The sequence below is a fragment of the Ammodytes marinus genome (genome assembly GCF_949987685.1).
Source record: "Ammodytes marinus genome assembly, chromosome: 3".
Classification (NCBI taxonomy): domain Eukaryota; kingdom Metazoa; phylum Chordata; class Actinopteri; order Uranoscopiformes; family Ammodytidae; genus Ammodytes; species Ammodytes marinus.
In genome coordinates this window covers 35,773,452-35,790,216 of record NC_137232.1, presented here as the reverse complement: position 1 = coordinate 35,790,216, position 16,765 = coordinate 35,773,452, and the positions used below count along the sequence as shown (strand labels likewise).

At 43.3% G+C, this 16,765-nt stretch overlaps 1 protein-coding gene across 1 annotated transcript in view; it reads right to left on the bottom strand.

Annotated features, from left to right (window-relative positions):
- LOC307248491 (NACHT, LRR and PYD domains-containing protein 3-like) overlaps positions 1–16,765 on the bottom strand; it is a gene marked incomplete at both ends in the record, with an annotated part of 31,319 nt that overhangs the window by 7,336 nt on the left and 7,218 nt on the right. The window contains 2 exons of the mRNA XM_080024886.1: positions 14,038–14,208; positions 14,930–16,727. Of these exons, the coding sequence (XP_079881012.1) occupies positions 14,038–14,208; positions 14,930–16,727 (1,969 nt within the window). The remainder of the gene's footprint in view (positions 1–14,037; positions 14,209–14,929; positions 16,728–16,765) is intronic.

Genomic DNA, 16,765 nt, shown 5'->3' with positions numbered 1-16,765 from the left:
CTCCTTTTTCACAAACGTGACGATGTTTTCCTCCAGCAGCTGGAACAGAATATTATATGATTGACAAGATCAAATTAAAATCATGAAGCAAACATCAGATCCATGTTGGACTGACTCCACTGATCTAAACAGTTAACCTTTTTATTTATACAGGTAAATCCCATTTAGACCCGAGACTCTTTTTCAAGGGAGACCTGTTCCCACTTTGTCATGATGCGGGAGGAAGGGGCATCGAACCACGACCCTGTAGTTGAGGGTCGACCACCCTACCCACTTCACCTCAGCCGCCCTAAAGTAAGTTAAACATGGAGGTTGATGTGAACAGAACAGATGGACAGTAGTTGTTCATGTACAGACCCTGAATGTGGAGTCCAGGTGTGTTTGATGCTGCTGGTCAGACCGCCCACTGGGAAACTCTGAGATCTCCTGGTCGACTCTGTGGAGAAACCACAAAGAAAGAGCTCATGTCTGGGGTTAAAGTTTCCCTCCAGGGGCAGCTGGTGTCTGCAGAACAGAGGGAAGGGGCAAACTGAGGGCCAGGGGCAAACCGAGGGCCAGGGGCAAACCGAGGGGCAAACCGAGGGCCAGGGGCCAGGCAGAGATACAGCAGGAGCCTGTTAGAGCAGCTGAGCTGAGCTGGGATCAGCTTCTGCTTGACACCAGGAACACGCTGTGACAGTTTGACCCCCGGGGCAGACGCTGCAGAGTGGAGACCCCTTCACCACTCTGACAGTGGAAACACAAATAACTGCATTCTGTACCAAACAGAACTGAACCTCAAACGAGGCTTTAGTGTTCACAGATCTTCAATATAAGGTTTAAAAACTGGATATCTCACAGGGTTTTTATTTTGTGTAAGTTTTAAATCCTTACCTTAGATCAACAGACGGACGTGCATCTTTGAAGACTAAAGGTTCATACATAGAGTTATCGCTCTTCATGGACAAACAGCTGGGCTCTGGTGTCTCCAGCTGCCTCCTGACAGAAACACAGGAAACAGTCAATAATCTGCACTGCACCAGCACCCACAACAAGATCTAAAGATCGCACAATCCAGACACAAGGCCATTCATAGAAGGTGTATCACTGTTTGAAGCCACAGAGAGAAATGCTTTGGGAGTTACACATTTGTAGATTTTTATCCCCTGTTCCACAAAAACAAAACTACAGTTACACTTTCTCAAATACTTAATTACAGGAGCACACATCCTATGTTGTCAATCACACATTATGGAAATCATACGCTGACACTTCAGCAGAATTTATTTGAGTGATTTTGGTGCAAAACACATAAACACACCCTTATAATTTGCACAACAGTGAATCACTACGAGAATGTATACCTTCATACAACATAAAGGCTACACTTTGTTAGTCATTCAGGTAAAGAAAAGCTCTACTGCATTTCCAGAACTGCCAATCTTTAAGAAAATTCAGTAACACGTTCCATGAACATGTTTGCATCCAAAAACAAACATGTTGTTTTGCATATTTTGGATACCTAACTCATTTATTAAGATAAGAAATCTAAATGTTGGGGGGCGCCCTTAACTCAGTTGGTAGGGCGTCCCCCCCCCGGGCCGGGCCCAGCAGCGGACCCGGGTTCGATTCCAGCCCGCGGTCGTTCTCTGCATGTCACTCCCCTATCTGCCCCATTTCAACTCTAAATGCCCAAAACAAAATCTAAGTGTTGTATGCAACATTTTTATAAAATAATATGTAATGGAATACACGTGTTCATAACTGTAAATCACCTACAGATACATCATTTAGTCTCCCTCCTATTTCTTCATTCCTTGTTGTTTTCATATTTGTTGGTGTATTTTATGGTTCTTATAAACAGCCTGTCATCGTGTAATCATAAATTGTATGATGAAAATAAAGCCGAACTTTGAGCCGGAATGTGTAACCATAAGAGAGCAGTACAGCGATAACAAGGAGAGGGGCAAACAGAGGGCCAGGGGCAAACAGAGGCCCAGGGGCAAACAGAGGGGCAAACAGAGGGCCAGGGGCAAACAGAGGGCCAGGGGCAAACAGAGGGCCAGGGGCAAACAGAGGAGAGGGGCAAACAGAGGGCCAGGGGCAAACAGAGGGCCAGGGGCAAACAGAGGGCCAGGGGCAAACAGAGGAGAGGGGCAAACAGAGGGCCAGGGGCAAACAGAGGGCCAGGGGCAAACAGAGGGCCAGGGGCAAACAGAGGAGAGGGGCAAACAGAGGGCCAGAGGCAAACAGAGGAGAGGGGCAAACAGAGGGCCAGGGGCAAACAGAGGGCCAGGGGCAAACCGAGGGGCAAACCGAGGGGCAAACAGAGGGCCAGGGGCAAACAGAGGAGAGGGGCAAACAGAGGGCCAGGGGCAAACAGAGGGCCAGGGGCAAACAGAGGGCCAGGGGCAAACCGAGGGGCAAACCGAGTGCCAGGGGCAAACAGAGGGCCAGGGGCAAACCGAGGGCCAGGGGCAAACAGAGGGCCAGGGGCAAACAGAGGGGCAGGGGCAAACAGAGGGGCCAGGGAGAGATGCAGCAGGAGCCTGTTAGAGCAGCTGAGCTGAGCTTGGATCAGCTTCTGCTTGACACCAGTGCTGTGTCTGAAATCGCGCACTCACGTAAGTGCACTTACATTGAGTGCACTTTATTATCCCAACAGTACACTTACTTATAGACGCAGTCCTCTCATTTCTACAGTGCACTGTCCAAACTGCCGTCGCGCACCTACCGGAAATGACTTTGCATTTTGAAGGTTCTTCTTCGGTGGTATTTTTTTTTAAACGGTCGGATACAGTCTAAAACAGTGTAGTTGTACGGAAAAACTAAACAAATGTGTAATTTAACTTTTGTAGAGCGCGTCCGTCTCCACAGTTGCCTCAAGCTCCTCTATTTTGATTAGAATGCCCCGTCCTCTCCGCTACGTAGGCAAGATGGCGGCCGTTGAGTGTGGAAAGTGTCCATCGCTCCACACTCAAGTTTTAGACCGTTTTGAGTGCACGACCGAGGAACTTACAGTGCACTGCATTTTGGCACACTCTCCGGTTTAGCGCAAAGTGCACTCAAAAAAGTAAGTGTAAGTACAGAAGTGCGCAATTTCAGACACAGCACAGGAACACGCCGTGACAGTTTGACCCCCGGGGCAGACGCTGCAGAGTGGAGACCCCTTCACCACTCTGACAGTGGAAACGCAAATAACTGCATTCTGTACTCAAAATATTCAAATACTCTGGCTAGAAAATTTCATATGTGCTCTGATGATGTTAAAATCAAACTGTTTAGAACCTATTGTACTCCCTTGTATACCGCTTCATTGTGGTGTAAGTACAAGAGAGCAAGTTTACAGAAACTTCGAGTGGCCTATAACGATGCCATGAGGATCCTGTTAAAAAAGCCCAGATCTACTAGTGCCAGTCAATTGTTCTGCAGTATTAATGTTTACACCTTTGAAGCTCTCTTGAGACACATAATGTACAGATTTATTCTCCGCCTAAACGATTGCAAGAACAGTCTTGTGCAGATGCTGGTGAATCCTGCATGTAGTTGTGTGCGATACCAGTCTTCCTTTTGGAAGCTCTGGTACAAATCTCTGTTGTGATGTCCCTTTTTTAATATATTCTTGTGTTTATGTCTATATTTATTATGTGTGTTGTATATGGACCATGAGTCTGCCAATAAAGATGATGATGATGATGATGTACCAAACAGAACTGAACCTCAGTGGAAACGAGGCTCTAGGTTTCACAGATCTTCAATATAAGGTTTAAAAACTGGAAATCTCACAGGGTTTTATTTCGTCTAAGTTTTAAATCCTCACCTCAGATCAACAGACGGACGTCCATCTTTGAAGACTAAAGGTTCATACATAGAGTTACCGCTCTTCATGGACCAACAGCTGGGCTCTGGTGTCTCCAGCTTCCTCCTGATAGAAACACAGGAAACAGTCAATAATCTGCACTGCACAAGAACCCAGTAGTTACACTGAGCAGCTTTCACAGGTGACCGATCACTCTCGATGGACAAACAGCTGGCTCCAGGTGAGTCTGGTCTCTGATGGATCCTGTTAAAACAGACTTTACTCACTCACTCATCGTCAGCCTCTTCCCCAGGGAGTATCCTTACCGGATCTATCTATCTATCTATCTATCTATCTATCTATCTATCTATCTATCTATCTATCTATCTATCTATCTATCTATCTATCTATCTATCTATCTATCTATCTATCTATCTATCTATCTATCTATCTATCTATCTATCTATCTATCTATCTATCTATCTATCTATCTATCTATCTATCTATCTGAGCTTCTCACCCTGTCTCTAAGGGAGACACCAGCGTATGTGTGTGTGTGTGTGTGTGTGCCTAGTTATTTGGGTCATGACCCAGCCTTCATGGCCAGGTGAGAGTAGGAACCAAGATGGACCGGTAGATGCAGAGCTTTTCCTTCCTGCTCAGGAGCCTCATCTATAAAGGTACCGTATAAGTAGAAGAAATATAATGATTTGAACTGTGATATTAAACATAGCCTATAATGTTAAACGGAACATTTTGTGATGTCGCTGTGTTGGAAAGACCACATACCAAACATCAAAAGTAAAATGTGTTGTTGATGAAAAATGAAATAAACATTTTAATTAAAAAAGAAGAACCTTCTCTGATGATGAAGCCTCATGTTCCTCTACTATTCTCTGGTTGATGAGTTCAGTGTATGAACTGACAGCAGACTGGAGTCTGTGACAGTGACAGAGACACACAGACTCATAGTCAGGCTCCGTCTCCCTTCCTCTTCCTCTCTGGTTAAAACAACAACTGTGTATGTAGTGAAGAGGTGGATCAACATGATGGAATGTTTTTCTTCTTTTTCTATTCTTTGGCTTTTTTCAAGCTTTATTAGACAGTACAGAGTTGAAATGGGGAGACAGAGGGGGGATGACCTCCATGGTTTGGATTCAAACCCGCGACCACTGCGACAAAGGCCGGAGCCAATATAGTACACGCTCTATCCACTACACCACCAGAGCGCACCAAGATGATTGAATGTTTTGTCTTCCTTTGGGATTTTGACTTGGTGACCTGACACAACAAAGCATTACCAGCTGAATGAATCAGTATCAGTTCACTCACTGTGTGTCTGAGGGTCCAGGTTCATTACTGAAGTTTAGAGGGCGACTTTTGGACCGGTCACTCTTCATAGACAGACAGCTGGGGACTGGAGACTCAAATCTCTGTATCAGGTACTGAACTCTGCAAACACAAACATGTTTTTATTCACATGAATCCTTGATACATTCTCAGAGGACAGAGCTGTTCAGGAAGCTTTGAACACACAAACAGCTGCTGTGGAGAATTAGGAGGTTTAACGTTGTAACATGTTCTTAGGGCGCATTCTCACTAGGCAAAGTTGCCCTGTACCGTACTCAAGCACGATTGCCCCCCTCCACCCCACACACACACACACACTCCCCCGCTGGCCTGTACTCACACTACACCTAAAAATCTGGACCTTGGCACGATTGCTTTTGCCCTACGTCACCACGTCTAACTGCGTGTTTGGGATTTGGAGCGAAGGCTACTGTAGGCTATACGATTGTTTTTGAATATTTTCATAGATTGGATAAGAGCTTTTTATTTCCTCTGGCCCCCTGACCCTCAGCACAGGAGGATGGCGGTAAATTGGGTGAATAATTAATTTGTATTTGTAGAAGGCGAGGCAAGGCAAGGCAAGTTTATTTATATAGCACAATTCAAACACAAGGCCATTCATAGGAGGTGTATCACTGTTTGAAGCCACAGAGAAAAATGCTTTGTGAGTTACAAATTTGTAGCTTTTTCTCCCCTGTCCCACAAACAAAAAACTACAGTAACACCTTCTCAAATACTTAATTACAGGAGCACAAATCCCACGTTGTCAATCACACATTACGGAAATCATGCACTGACACTTAAGCAGACAAAAATGTGCAGTGATTTTTCTGCAAAACACATAAACACACCCTTATCATTTGCACAACTGTGAATCACTACGAGAATGTATACCTTCATCAACATAAAGGCTACACTTTGTTAGTCATTCAGGTAAAGAAAGCTCTACTGCATTTCCAGAACTGCCAACTAACACATTCCATGTACACGTTTGCATCCAAAATAATATATATAATATATTGCATGTTTTGGATACTTACTCATTTATTACAATCAGAAATCTAAATGTTGTGTACAACAATTTTATTAAATAATATATAATGGAATACACGTGTTCATAACTGTAAATCACCTACAGATATATCATTTAGTCTCCCTCCTATTTCTTCATTCCTTGTTGTTTTCATATTCGTTGGTGTATTTTATGGTTCTTATAAACAGCCTGCCATCGTGTAATCATAAATTGTATGATGAAAATAAAGCTTAACTTTGAGCCGGAATGTGTAACAATAAGAGAACAGTTCAGAGATAACTAGAAGAGATGTCACCATGTTCTCACAGATACTTATTAACAGACTCCAGTTGAATGCAAGGTGCTCTAGGAGTTGGAAAGTCAATGAAAAAAATAAATCATAGGCTTACTCCAGACCCACTCGCACAGAGCCGAGGATAGTTCTAACCGTGCGGTTCTGAACCACACTAGGGTCTTCCTCAGGGCTACGCCTTTTATTCACAGTACACCACTAATTTAGTGCGAGTGTACCTGGAGAGCCTCGGTGCTTTCTTTTTTTCATAAAAGAGCAGTGTTGTGATGTAACTTACCAGAATGTGTAACCATAAAGAACAGTGTTACCAGAAAACATTAAACTGAATCATTATCTTACTTTGAGCCTGAAGGTTCATGACTGACGTCTGGACGGCTGGAGGCTGCAGACTCTGATCTGTCCTTTTCCTCTGAATCACTCATCTTCTCTGGTCTGAGAGGAAAACCAGTCACACTGGACACACACACACACACACACACACACACACACACACACACACACACACACACACACACACACACACACACACACACACACACACACACACACAGACACACAGACACACACACACACACACACACACACACACACACACACACACACACACACACACACACACACACACACACACACACACACACACACACACATACACACACACACACAGCATGATAGAGTCAGGACTATATATTTGACCAAAGTTTGATAGAAAATGATGCGTATCTTCCAGCAAACATAAAATGATAAATTCAGGCTTTTGCTTCGTGTATGTTTTTTTTTCTTTGTTTTTTTGTTTTTTTTCTAATATTTCGTTTTTGTGATACATAATATATTTATAATATAACAATATTTGAAGAGGGTAGTAAACGCATTAATACAGTCTACAGTCTACAGTCTACTACAGTAAAAAATTGTGAAGAGGGTGATAAGGCATAATAAGCCTCGGCTTCTTCCTGTACGCTTTTCAGCCATTGTAACTTTTAAAATAAAATGATTGACCATGTCTGTACTATGTCTCTGAGGTCATGGACTGAAAATAAATGTTCTAATGTGAAACTGACTCCAACTAACAGCTCTAAAGGTTGAGTCAGAAATTCTGGAAAACGTTTGTTTTCATATCACTTTTTGTCAAATCAGTGGATATCTCCTCAAGATCTGCTACCTGTCCGTACTGTGTGGGTGCTGAAAAAAATCCGGTGATAATACACAGCCTAGGCTCTATAAACAGGCATGTTGCTAGCTATGGTGGGCCCCTTCTTTACATACCCCTTTGTTTACATATCCATTTACAGAGGCTAGGCTGTGTATTAACTCCAGATTGTTTTTGTGTGGACAAGTCATCAGTCATATTCACTGGTTTTGACGAAAAGTGATTTTGAAAACAAGAATGGCTGACTCCTTTAAGACTGAGCTGCTGTGTCACATGTCATGTATGATGTTATTTTTATAACATTTAGTATAAAAGACAAAACCCTTTGATCATTAAAAGATAAAACATTTCAAACACTGGTTTATGGTCAGACATACAGTTCCTATCAGGTACATGTTAGTCCCTAGAAAAACTCTTTCAGTGAATCTAGAAGAAATGCTGTGGAGGGAATTATCAACTTGATGAGATTAATTCACACACATTCTAACATGTGAAACATTTCATGAGTTGTGCAACGTTTTTTCCCAGCTGGCTAACATCCAAATAAACCACCATCTTAGAATCTACTGACTCATAGAAAACGCAGCCTATATATTTTGCGCCCTTCTACTTTGACGACGGTTGACAGCGCGCGACAGTCCCACTCTGCATTAAAATCTATTTCATAAAGTGGCTTTTGCATAAGGAAAGTTTACCTTAGGGTTAGAGGGTTAGAGGGTTAGGGTTAGGGTTAGGGTTAGTGTTAGAGGGTTAGGGTTAGGAGCTTCCAACTGACATACATGTTTAAAGTAATTTCTTTCTAGAATTACTTTCAGCTGAAAATGTGAGCGGACATTTGACTAAGGAGCTTCTTCAGTTTTCATGATGTTGATGTGCACTGACACATTAAAAAACAACCCAGAAAAAATAGTAAATAAACAACTTTTTCTGTGTTCAGATATGAATTACAACGGATACCTGACACCTAGAGTCCACACAGAGACTAAACCAAACACGCTAACAGTTAAATAATAATGATACAAATGTAATACTTACTCTGTGTCATCAGTGTTTCTTCAACTTCTTTAATGGTCTGAATGAATCTCCACAATCCAAGTTAGGAAACAAAATACTTTAAAAACGTCCCGGACTAAAGTGTCTCGTGTCTGGGAACGAAGCAACGGATTCAGAAGTGAATTCCTGTAAACGGAGAGGAGGGCAGAGACTCTGTGCAGGTGATTTCCAGGTAAATGTTCAACAGAGAAAACAATAAAACTGAGAGTGGTGTTCACTCAGTTCAGAGTCCATTTTGAATCAACTCAGCAGAAAGAAAAGAACAGGCCGAGTGTGAATCCAACAACATTGTTATTTATTTTATTTTACAGTCAAAGAAGACAGTAAAAAAAACTTTTAACCTGTTTTCCTCAGTTAACAAGACTAATATCTTTTGAGATGTTAATCTCTTAAATTCAGAAAACGGAAACACATTTTTTTTCTGAAGTGAATGCATTTCCACTTATGTGAACAAAACTTAGTTATCCTGTTAGTAGTTAGCTGATAGTTAGCCTAGCTGGCAGCTAACTAAACCTAGTTATCTTAGTAAGAGTAGCTACCTCACAGCTGAAGCAGGAGATATTTCTAGATGGAGTTTGTTGTATCTCACAGGTCTAATGATGTTTTAACATTCATAATCAGCTGTTTTCTGTCATTGTGCTTAACATTCAGAGTGACTTTTCTATCATCAGTCATTCAACAACAATGTGCATGTGCTGATATTAAAGGTGGTTTCTGCTCACAGCATTTAGGTTGTGCCCTCTGTCTGTCTGTCTGTCTGTCTGTCTGTCTGTCTGTCTGTCTGTCTGTCTGTCTGCAGTGTTGTGTGGTTGAGTCTCAGTTCATTGTGGTGCAGCAGCAGCACCTGCTGTCCAAACCAACAAAATACAAGCTGAAGTCAGAGCTGCTGAGAGGAGTCAGAGGCCGTGTCCGGACTGCCATACTAGCGTCCTACATCCTACATACTCACCATCTATATACTGCATACTGTCTACTCAAAGATCGATTTTGTATGCGAGGTGCGTCGAAACGTTTTCAGTTGAAGTATACTCAAGCAGTAAAGAATTTATTCTTCTTCTTATAAGATTCAGGCCGTTTAGACGCTGTTAAGCGTATTGCCGCCCTCCACAGGTTAGATATTGAACTAGATTTTTACAGTCCTGTGTTCATCATCTGTGTTTTGGACCTCTTGTTTTATAATCTAAGTTTCTTTAAGAACACTAATCACGTTTCGTGGCGACTCAGTAATGAAACTGAAAGTAGATATAATATCGCTAATAGCCTAAATGAACAGTAAACAGTAACATTGCACACTTATTTTTAGGTAAGCTCTAATTGATTATTTGTTAATTTTTTCACACGTTTATGTTTTGAGGCGGAGGATCCCTCCGACGCTCTCTGTCCGGCTCATCAGACAGCACTCAGCTGTCTGTCAGTTGAGCTGGACGAGCCCCGGTGTGTGGAACAAACACAGCATTCAGTTCTGATCTGATTTTATATACTATCTATGGTTCTGATCTATCTCCACTATCAGACTGGCATCACTCATTTCACTTAGTAACTCTAATGTTGTTAGGTATTTATCTTCATCTCTTATCTATTGTAAGAGTTTATGAATGACTGCACGTACAGTTGTCAGATCGCGGACCCCAAACAATGTCGTTGCCTAGCAACTTGCTCGAAAATATTTCATTTTCCTGTGCGGGTAGAATTGACCCAGTGCATTGTGGCGGGGCGGTTGAGTAGGAAAAGTATACAATCGATCCATACCCAAAATCTTCCCGGAAGTTAGTACTCATCCGGGAATTTCTCGCATACCCAAACTTGCATACCCAACCGTCACATACTCAAATTGAAGTCAAAATGAGTATGAGTAGGACGTTAGTATGGCTTTCCGAACACAGTCATACACTTAAACGCTGAGCAGACGATCAAGTGCAAAGTTCAAGGTTCAAACCTGCGAAACAACGACGAACGCGACAAGTTTCTGGGTCGCGTCACTTTCAGGGTCAGGATGTCCGAGTAACCATGGATACTGGACCGTCCTGCTGCCATGGAGACCACACATGGAGTTAAATCTCAGACACTTTGTAATCCTGAACAACTGAAACTGGCTCCGATAGGGTTCGGTTACCCTTAACCCTCTAACCCTGCTAACCCTGCTAACAGTTACCCTTAACCCCCTAACCCTCTAAACCTGCCAACCCTAACCCTAACCCTAACCCTATATCACCCACCCTGATAGGATCCAACCCTCTAACCTGTTCCCCGATAGGACCCTTTAGAGGACACACTGACCACTGAACTAAATATGTTCAACGATCCCTTCACCATAAATACCCTACAAGGCCAGCTTTACCCTGAACCCTGAATATGTTTAACTAACCCCCGAACCTCCCCAGAGCCCCTAACAGACAGACAAACAGACAGACAGACAGACAGACAGACAGACAGACAGACAGACAGAGACAGACAGAGCCCCCAACCCTTACCCAGAGCCCTATTAACTGCAGATCTCATGTGGACCAGCAGCACATACAGTGCTGTTTGAAAGTTTGTGAACCCCTTGAGCATTTTGGAATTTTATTGTGTTTAACCATTATTAATACATTTTTATCAATACCAGTATTTTTAATATGAAATAACAGATGTTTGTTTATCAATTCAACATTTTTCTTTTCGAGAAATCAATTGTTAAAAGAGATAAAACAAATTAGACAAATCGAGCAGGTAAAAACAATCAGGTGGGACAAACTGACCTGGTTTGATCTCTGTTTTTTCTAGTGCCACCCAATTTCTTCCCTAAAGATCTCTCATTACATTGGTCTATTTCATCAATCAGTTTGGCCCACCTGATTGTTATTTACCTGCTCGATTTAAGCAATGCAGCTCAGGGTTCACAAACCTTTGCAGATACAGTTGGCAAATAATTTGTTTTATCTATGCTAAACCATTATCAATCTATTCCACAAATGATCCCAGAAACACGCCTGAGGTCCTGAGACAATATATCCAGGTTTATTTGGTCCAGCAGGAAACCAAGGGCCAGGTTTAAAACAATTCGATTACATAAAGAGGGCGGTGTGTCTGTTCCTAATCTGAGGCAATAGGTGAGTCAATCTAGGAAAAAAAGGGCTTAACCCCAAAAAAATTGATACAAAAGGTTTTTCAATGGATTCCAGTAGTATTTGGTGTGCTGAATAACATACTAAAAGTCTACCAAAATCTACCCCCCAGAAAGCCCTCATTTCCAAGATGGCGGCCGAAATGGCGGCGGGGAGCTTGAAATGGCTATATCTCAAATTGTTCATTTCATTTGCTGTGATCCTGTTCAGAGTCTCCCTCCTACAGATGACACAGAGACACTGAGGAACCAGGTTTATAGAGCACAGGCCCATCCCCAAACCCAAACCCAGGATACAGAGGTTCAGTGAATGTGGTGTTGAAGGTGTGGAGGTGGATCAGTGAGTCAGAGGAGACTCTGTAGAAGGACAGAGAGCCAGCAGGACAGTCCACATACACTGCTACTCTGTCAGAGACAGAGGAGGAGGAGGAGGAGGAGGAGGAGGAGGAGGAGGAGGAGATGGGTGTGTGTATGTTATTGTGATAGCCAGAGTAACTACGATCAGAACAGCTCAGACTCCAGGACTGATCATTCAGTCCAAACAAACAGTCTGCACTGTCTCCTTTCCTGTTGATTCCTCTGTAACTCGCTGATATAAAAACCCCTCCGCTCCACTCAACTTCCCAGTAACGGCGACCAGTCAGACCATTACTACACAGAAGCTGAGGCCAGAAGTCAAATCTCTCTGGATGATCAGGATATGGCTGCTCCTCGTTCACCAGTGTCACCTTCCTGCTGTTGTCAGACAGTTTGAGCTCTCTGTGTACTGTGTTTGTGTCCAGTGTGAGTTCACAGGAATCTGATGGAGAGAAAAAGACATAACACAGCAGCAGTTATTAATCAATCATCTGTTCATTGATTGACAGTTTGATGATTATGAACATTATAATCACACTTACACTTCCTCAGACCTGGTGTCAGCCATTGGACTCCAGCAGGCTCCACCCTGAAAGGAGGGGGGGGGGGGGGTCAATATATTGCGTCATTAAAGCCAAAATAAATCCCTACAAAGCTAGCATAACCATGTAGCAAAAAAGGAGCACTTAGTCAGCTAGCTTAATGCTAACATATCATTGATGCAGGTTGCCCTACTGTAATGGAAATGCAAACCCTACAGGGCTGAGGTGCTGAGCCAAACTGAGTCAAATGGAGACGGACAAACACCATTAGTGTGTCAGGGTCATATGAGAAACTATCTCCAGCTCTTCCTCCTCTATCAGACTGACAGCAGCCTCTTCATACCTGAGAGTGTCCAGTCTCCAGAGGGGACCGTCCCGTCCAGCAGACAGTAGCTCCACTCCTGAGGCTCCTGGATGGTTGTAGCTCAGGTCCAGCTCTCTCAGATGGGAGGGGTTGTAGCTCAGATCTGAGGCCAGAGAAGCACAGCCTTCCCCTGTGATCAGACAACCTGACAGACTACACACATACACACACACACACACGCACGCACGCACGCACGCACGCGCGCACGCACGCACGCACGCACGCACGCACGCACGCACGCACGCACACACACACACACACACACACACACACAGTGTTTTTGTTTAGGTACGTTTTGGTCCAGATAGAATACTTGAGAGCCACATTTATACAATGAAAACTAAATGGGGAGTAAGCTATCAAAAATAAGACCTGTTGAAATTAATCATTTGATTCTCGAGCAACTGCTGAAATTTAGATAAAGAGCCTTTGATAAATCATAGTGTCAGACACAATCCTAAACAGGTTAACTTGTTATAAACTCAAGGGCAAAAGTTTTCTTTAACCATTATGGGGAGGACGCTTTGATATGACAATCATAATGTCCTCCCCCAGAAAAGTTTGACCGTGAAACATTTCCTTTCGTGCATTTTTTATTATATGTCATACACCAATTTGTGAATTCTTATCAATTATTTCCTGTGTAAATGTCTTTATTTCTGTAAAGAAGACAACATTCAGGTTCCAGCTGACTATAATGGAATATACTGTATAGCAGTTCTCAGGCATTATTTCCATGGGTTTACATGGAAATAACCAGCAGAAAACCTACATCATGTGAAACATTAATAACCACACAATTGATATATGCACACACTCTATCAGCTCTTGCCACCAGGCTTAAACACATTTCCAGGGGAAACACTGCATTGGAAAGAAGATGATACACTATCAACCAGCTAGCAAGCTAAGTCAAAAGTTAGACACTAGATCATGTTGGCATTCATATTTATAAATGTGACTCAATGTAGTTCCAAAACCTGAAGGAGAGAAAGTGAAGTATATATAATCTGACCTGAGAGTTTCCAGTTTACAGTGTGGACTCTGCAATGCAGCAGACAGATGCTTCACTCCTGAATCCTGCAGGTCATTGTTACTCAGGTCCAGCTCTCTCAGACTAGAGGAGGAGCTGAGAACTGAGGCCAGAGCTTCACAGCTTCTCTCTGAGAGGCTACAGCCACTCAGCCTGGAGAGACAACAGTAAAGGAAAAAGTAATTAAAATCTCTTTCAACTTTATCTTCTTGTTCAAGATGATTTGCTAGGGATGTAACGTCCTGTTGATGTTTGTAGCATAAGCTTCAGTTAGCTTAAACAGTCGGCAGGTAACAAGCGGTAACAACAAGTGGGATTTCTGGGGTCGTATTCACAAAACATCTTAAGGCTAAGAGTCAACCCCTCCCTCTTCCTTAGTTGAAATTGTTCTCAGAAGCTTTGTGAATACGTTTTAAGAAATTACTCTTAAGTAAGAACTGTTAGTGCTCCTTAGGAGTACTCTTAGCACTAATGATAAAATCTTTTGTGAATACAGCCCCTGAAATACAACTTTATTATAACAACCTACCAAAGGACGCCAGGTCTCCACAGCACTATATCCACTAGATATAGATGCGGGAACAACATAGGTAATGGACCTGACCAACTCATTACTAAGCAAAAAGTAGCCATAGCTTGTAGCCTAGCCTAGCAGCAGGAACAGGTTCTAATTATCGTCTAACACAACTGACAAAAGAAGCCGGTGGCTCTACATTTAACCGACTGGCTGCTACATGTTTAAATTTCATGTGTTTTTGGGTTTTGGTGTGAAGAGGAGACATATGTAGTTCTAAACCTATTAGTAATTGATGTACTTCATTATGCAATGAATAGGCTCATGTCTATTATTTACAAATGAATAACTCCTACGTACAGAGCTTTGTTGGAGGCTTTGACCACTGGCAGCAGCCTCAGAAGAGCCTCCTCTGAAGCTGAGTATTTCTTCAGGTCAAACACGTCCAGATCTTCTTCTGATGACAGTAAGATGAAGACCAGAGCAGACCACTGAGCAGGAGACAGGTTATCTGTGGAGAGACGTCCTGAACTCAGGGACTGTTGGATCTCCTCCACTAGAGAACGATCGTTCAGTTCATTCAGACAGTGGAACAGATTGATGCTTTTCTCTGAAGAGGGAGTCTCCTGGATCTTCTTCTTGATGTACTGGACTGTTTCCTGATTGGTCAGTGAGCTACTTCCTGTCTGTGTCAGCAGACCTCTGAGGAGATTCTGATTGGTCGGCAGTGAAAGACCCAGGAGGAAGCGGAGGAACAAGTCCAGGTGTCCATTTGGACTCTGTAAGGCCTTGTCCACAGCACTCTGGTAGAATTCTGCTGGATTGTCTATGAAGAAGTAAGACCACAAGGATGCTGTTTGTTCATTAGACATCAGATTGACTTCAGAGTTGATGAACGTCAGATGGACATGAAGAGCAGCCAGAAACTCCTGAACGCTCAGATGGACGAAGCGGAACACCTTTTCCTGGTACAGTCCTCTCTCCTCTCTAAAGATCTGTGTGAACACTCCTGAGACCACGGAGGCTGCTGTGATATCGATGCCACACTCTGTCAGGTCTGATTCATAGAAGATCAGGTTTCCTTTCTGCAGCTGCTCAAAAGCCAGTTTTCCCAGAGACTCGATCATCTTCCTGCTCTCTGGACTCCAGTGTGGATCTGTCTCAGCTCCTCCATCATACTTGATGTTCTTCACTTTGGCCTGAACCACCAGGAAGTGGATGTACATCTCAGTCAGGGTCTCGGGCAGCTCTCCTCCCTCTCCGGTCTTCAACACATCCTCCAGGACTGTAGCAGTGATCCAGCAGAAGACTGGGATGTGGCACATGATGTGGAGGCTTCGTGATTTCTTGATGTGGGAGATGATTCTGTTGGCCTGCTCCTCATCTTGGAATCTCTTCCTGAAGTACTCCTCCTTCTGTGGGTCAGTGAACCCTCTGACCTCTGTCACCATGCCAACACAGTCAGGAGGGATCTGATTGGCTGCTGCAGGTCGTGTGGTTATCCAGAGGCGAGCAGAGGGAAGCAGTTTCCCCCTGATGAGGTTTGTCAGCAGCACATCCACTGAGGTGGACTCTGTAACGTCAGTCAGGATCTCATTGTTGTGGAAGTCCAGAGGAAGTCGACACTCATCCAGACCATCAAAGATGAACACAACCTGGAACTCTTCAAAGTTGCAGATTCCTGCTGCTTTGGTTTCAGGGAAGAAGTGATGAACAAGTTCCACCAAGCTGAACTTTTTCTCTTTCAGCACATTCAGCTCTCTGAAAGTGAATGGAAATGTGAACTGTATGTCCTGGTTGGTTTTCTCTTCAGCCCAGTCCAGAGTGAACTTCTGTGTTAAGACTGTTTTCACAATGCCAGCCACTCCCTTTGTCATCACTATTCTGCTTGGTTCATCTCTTCCAGGTGAGGCTCTAAAGATGTCTTCTTGTCTGATGGTTGTTTCTGGTCTGTGTGGTTTCCTGGATGCTGTTTCAATCTGTCTGACCTCATGTTCATCATTGACCTCTCCAGTCCCTCCCTCTGTGATGTAGAGCTCTGTGTAGATCTGATTCAGAAGGGTTGGGTTTCCTGCTTTAGCGATCCCCTCAAACACACACTGGAACTTCTTCTTCAGGTTGGACTTTAGTTCACGCTGACAAACTCCAGAATGACTTCCTGAATGAACACACATAAGAATGAGTCAAGAGTTTACA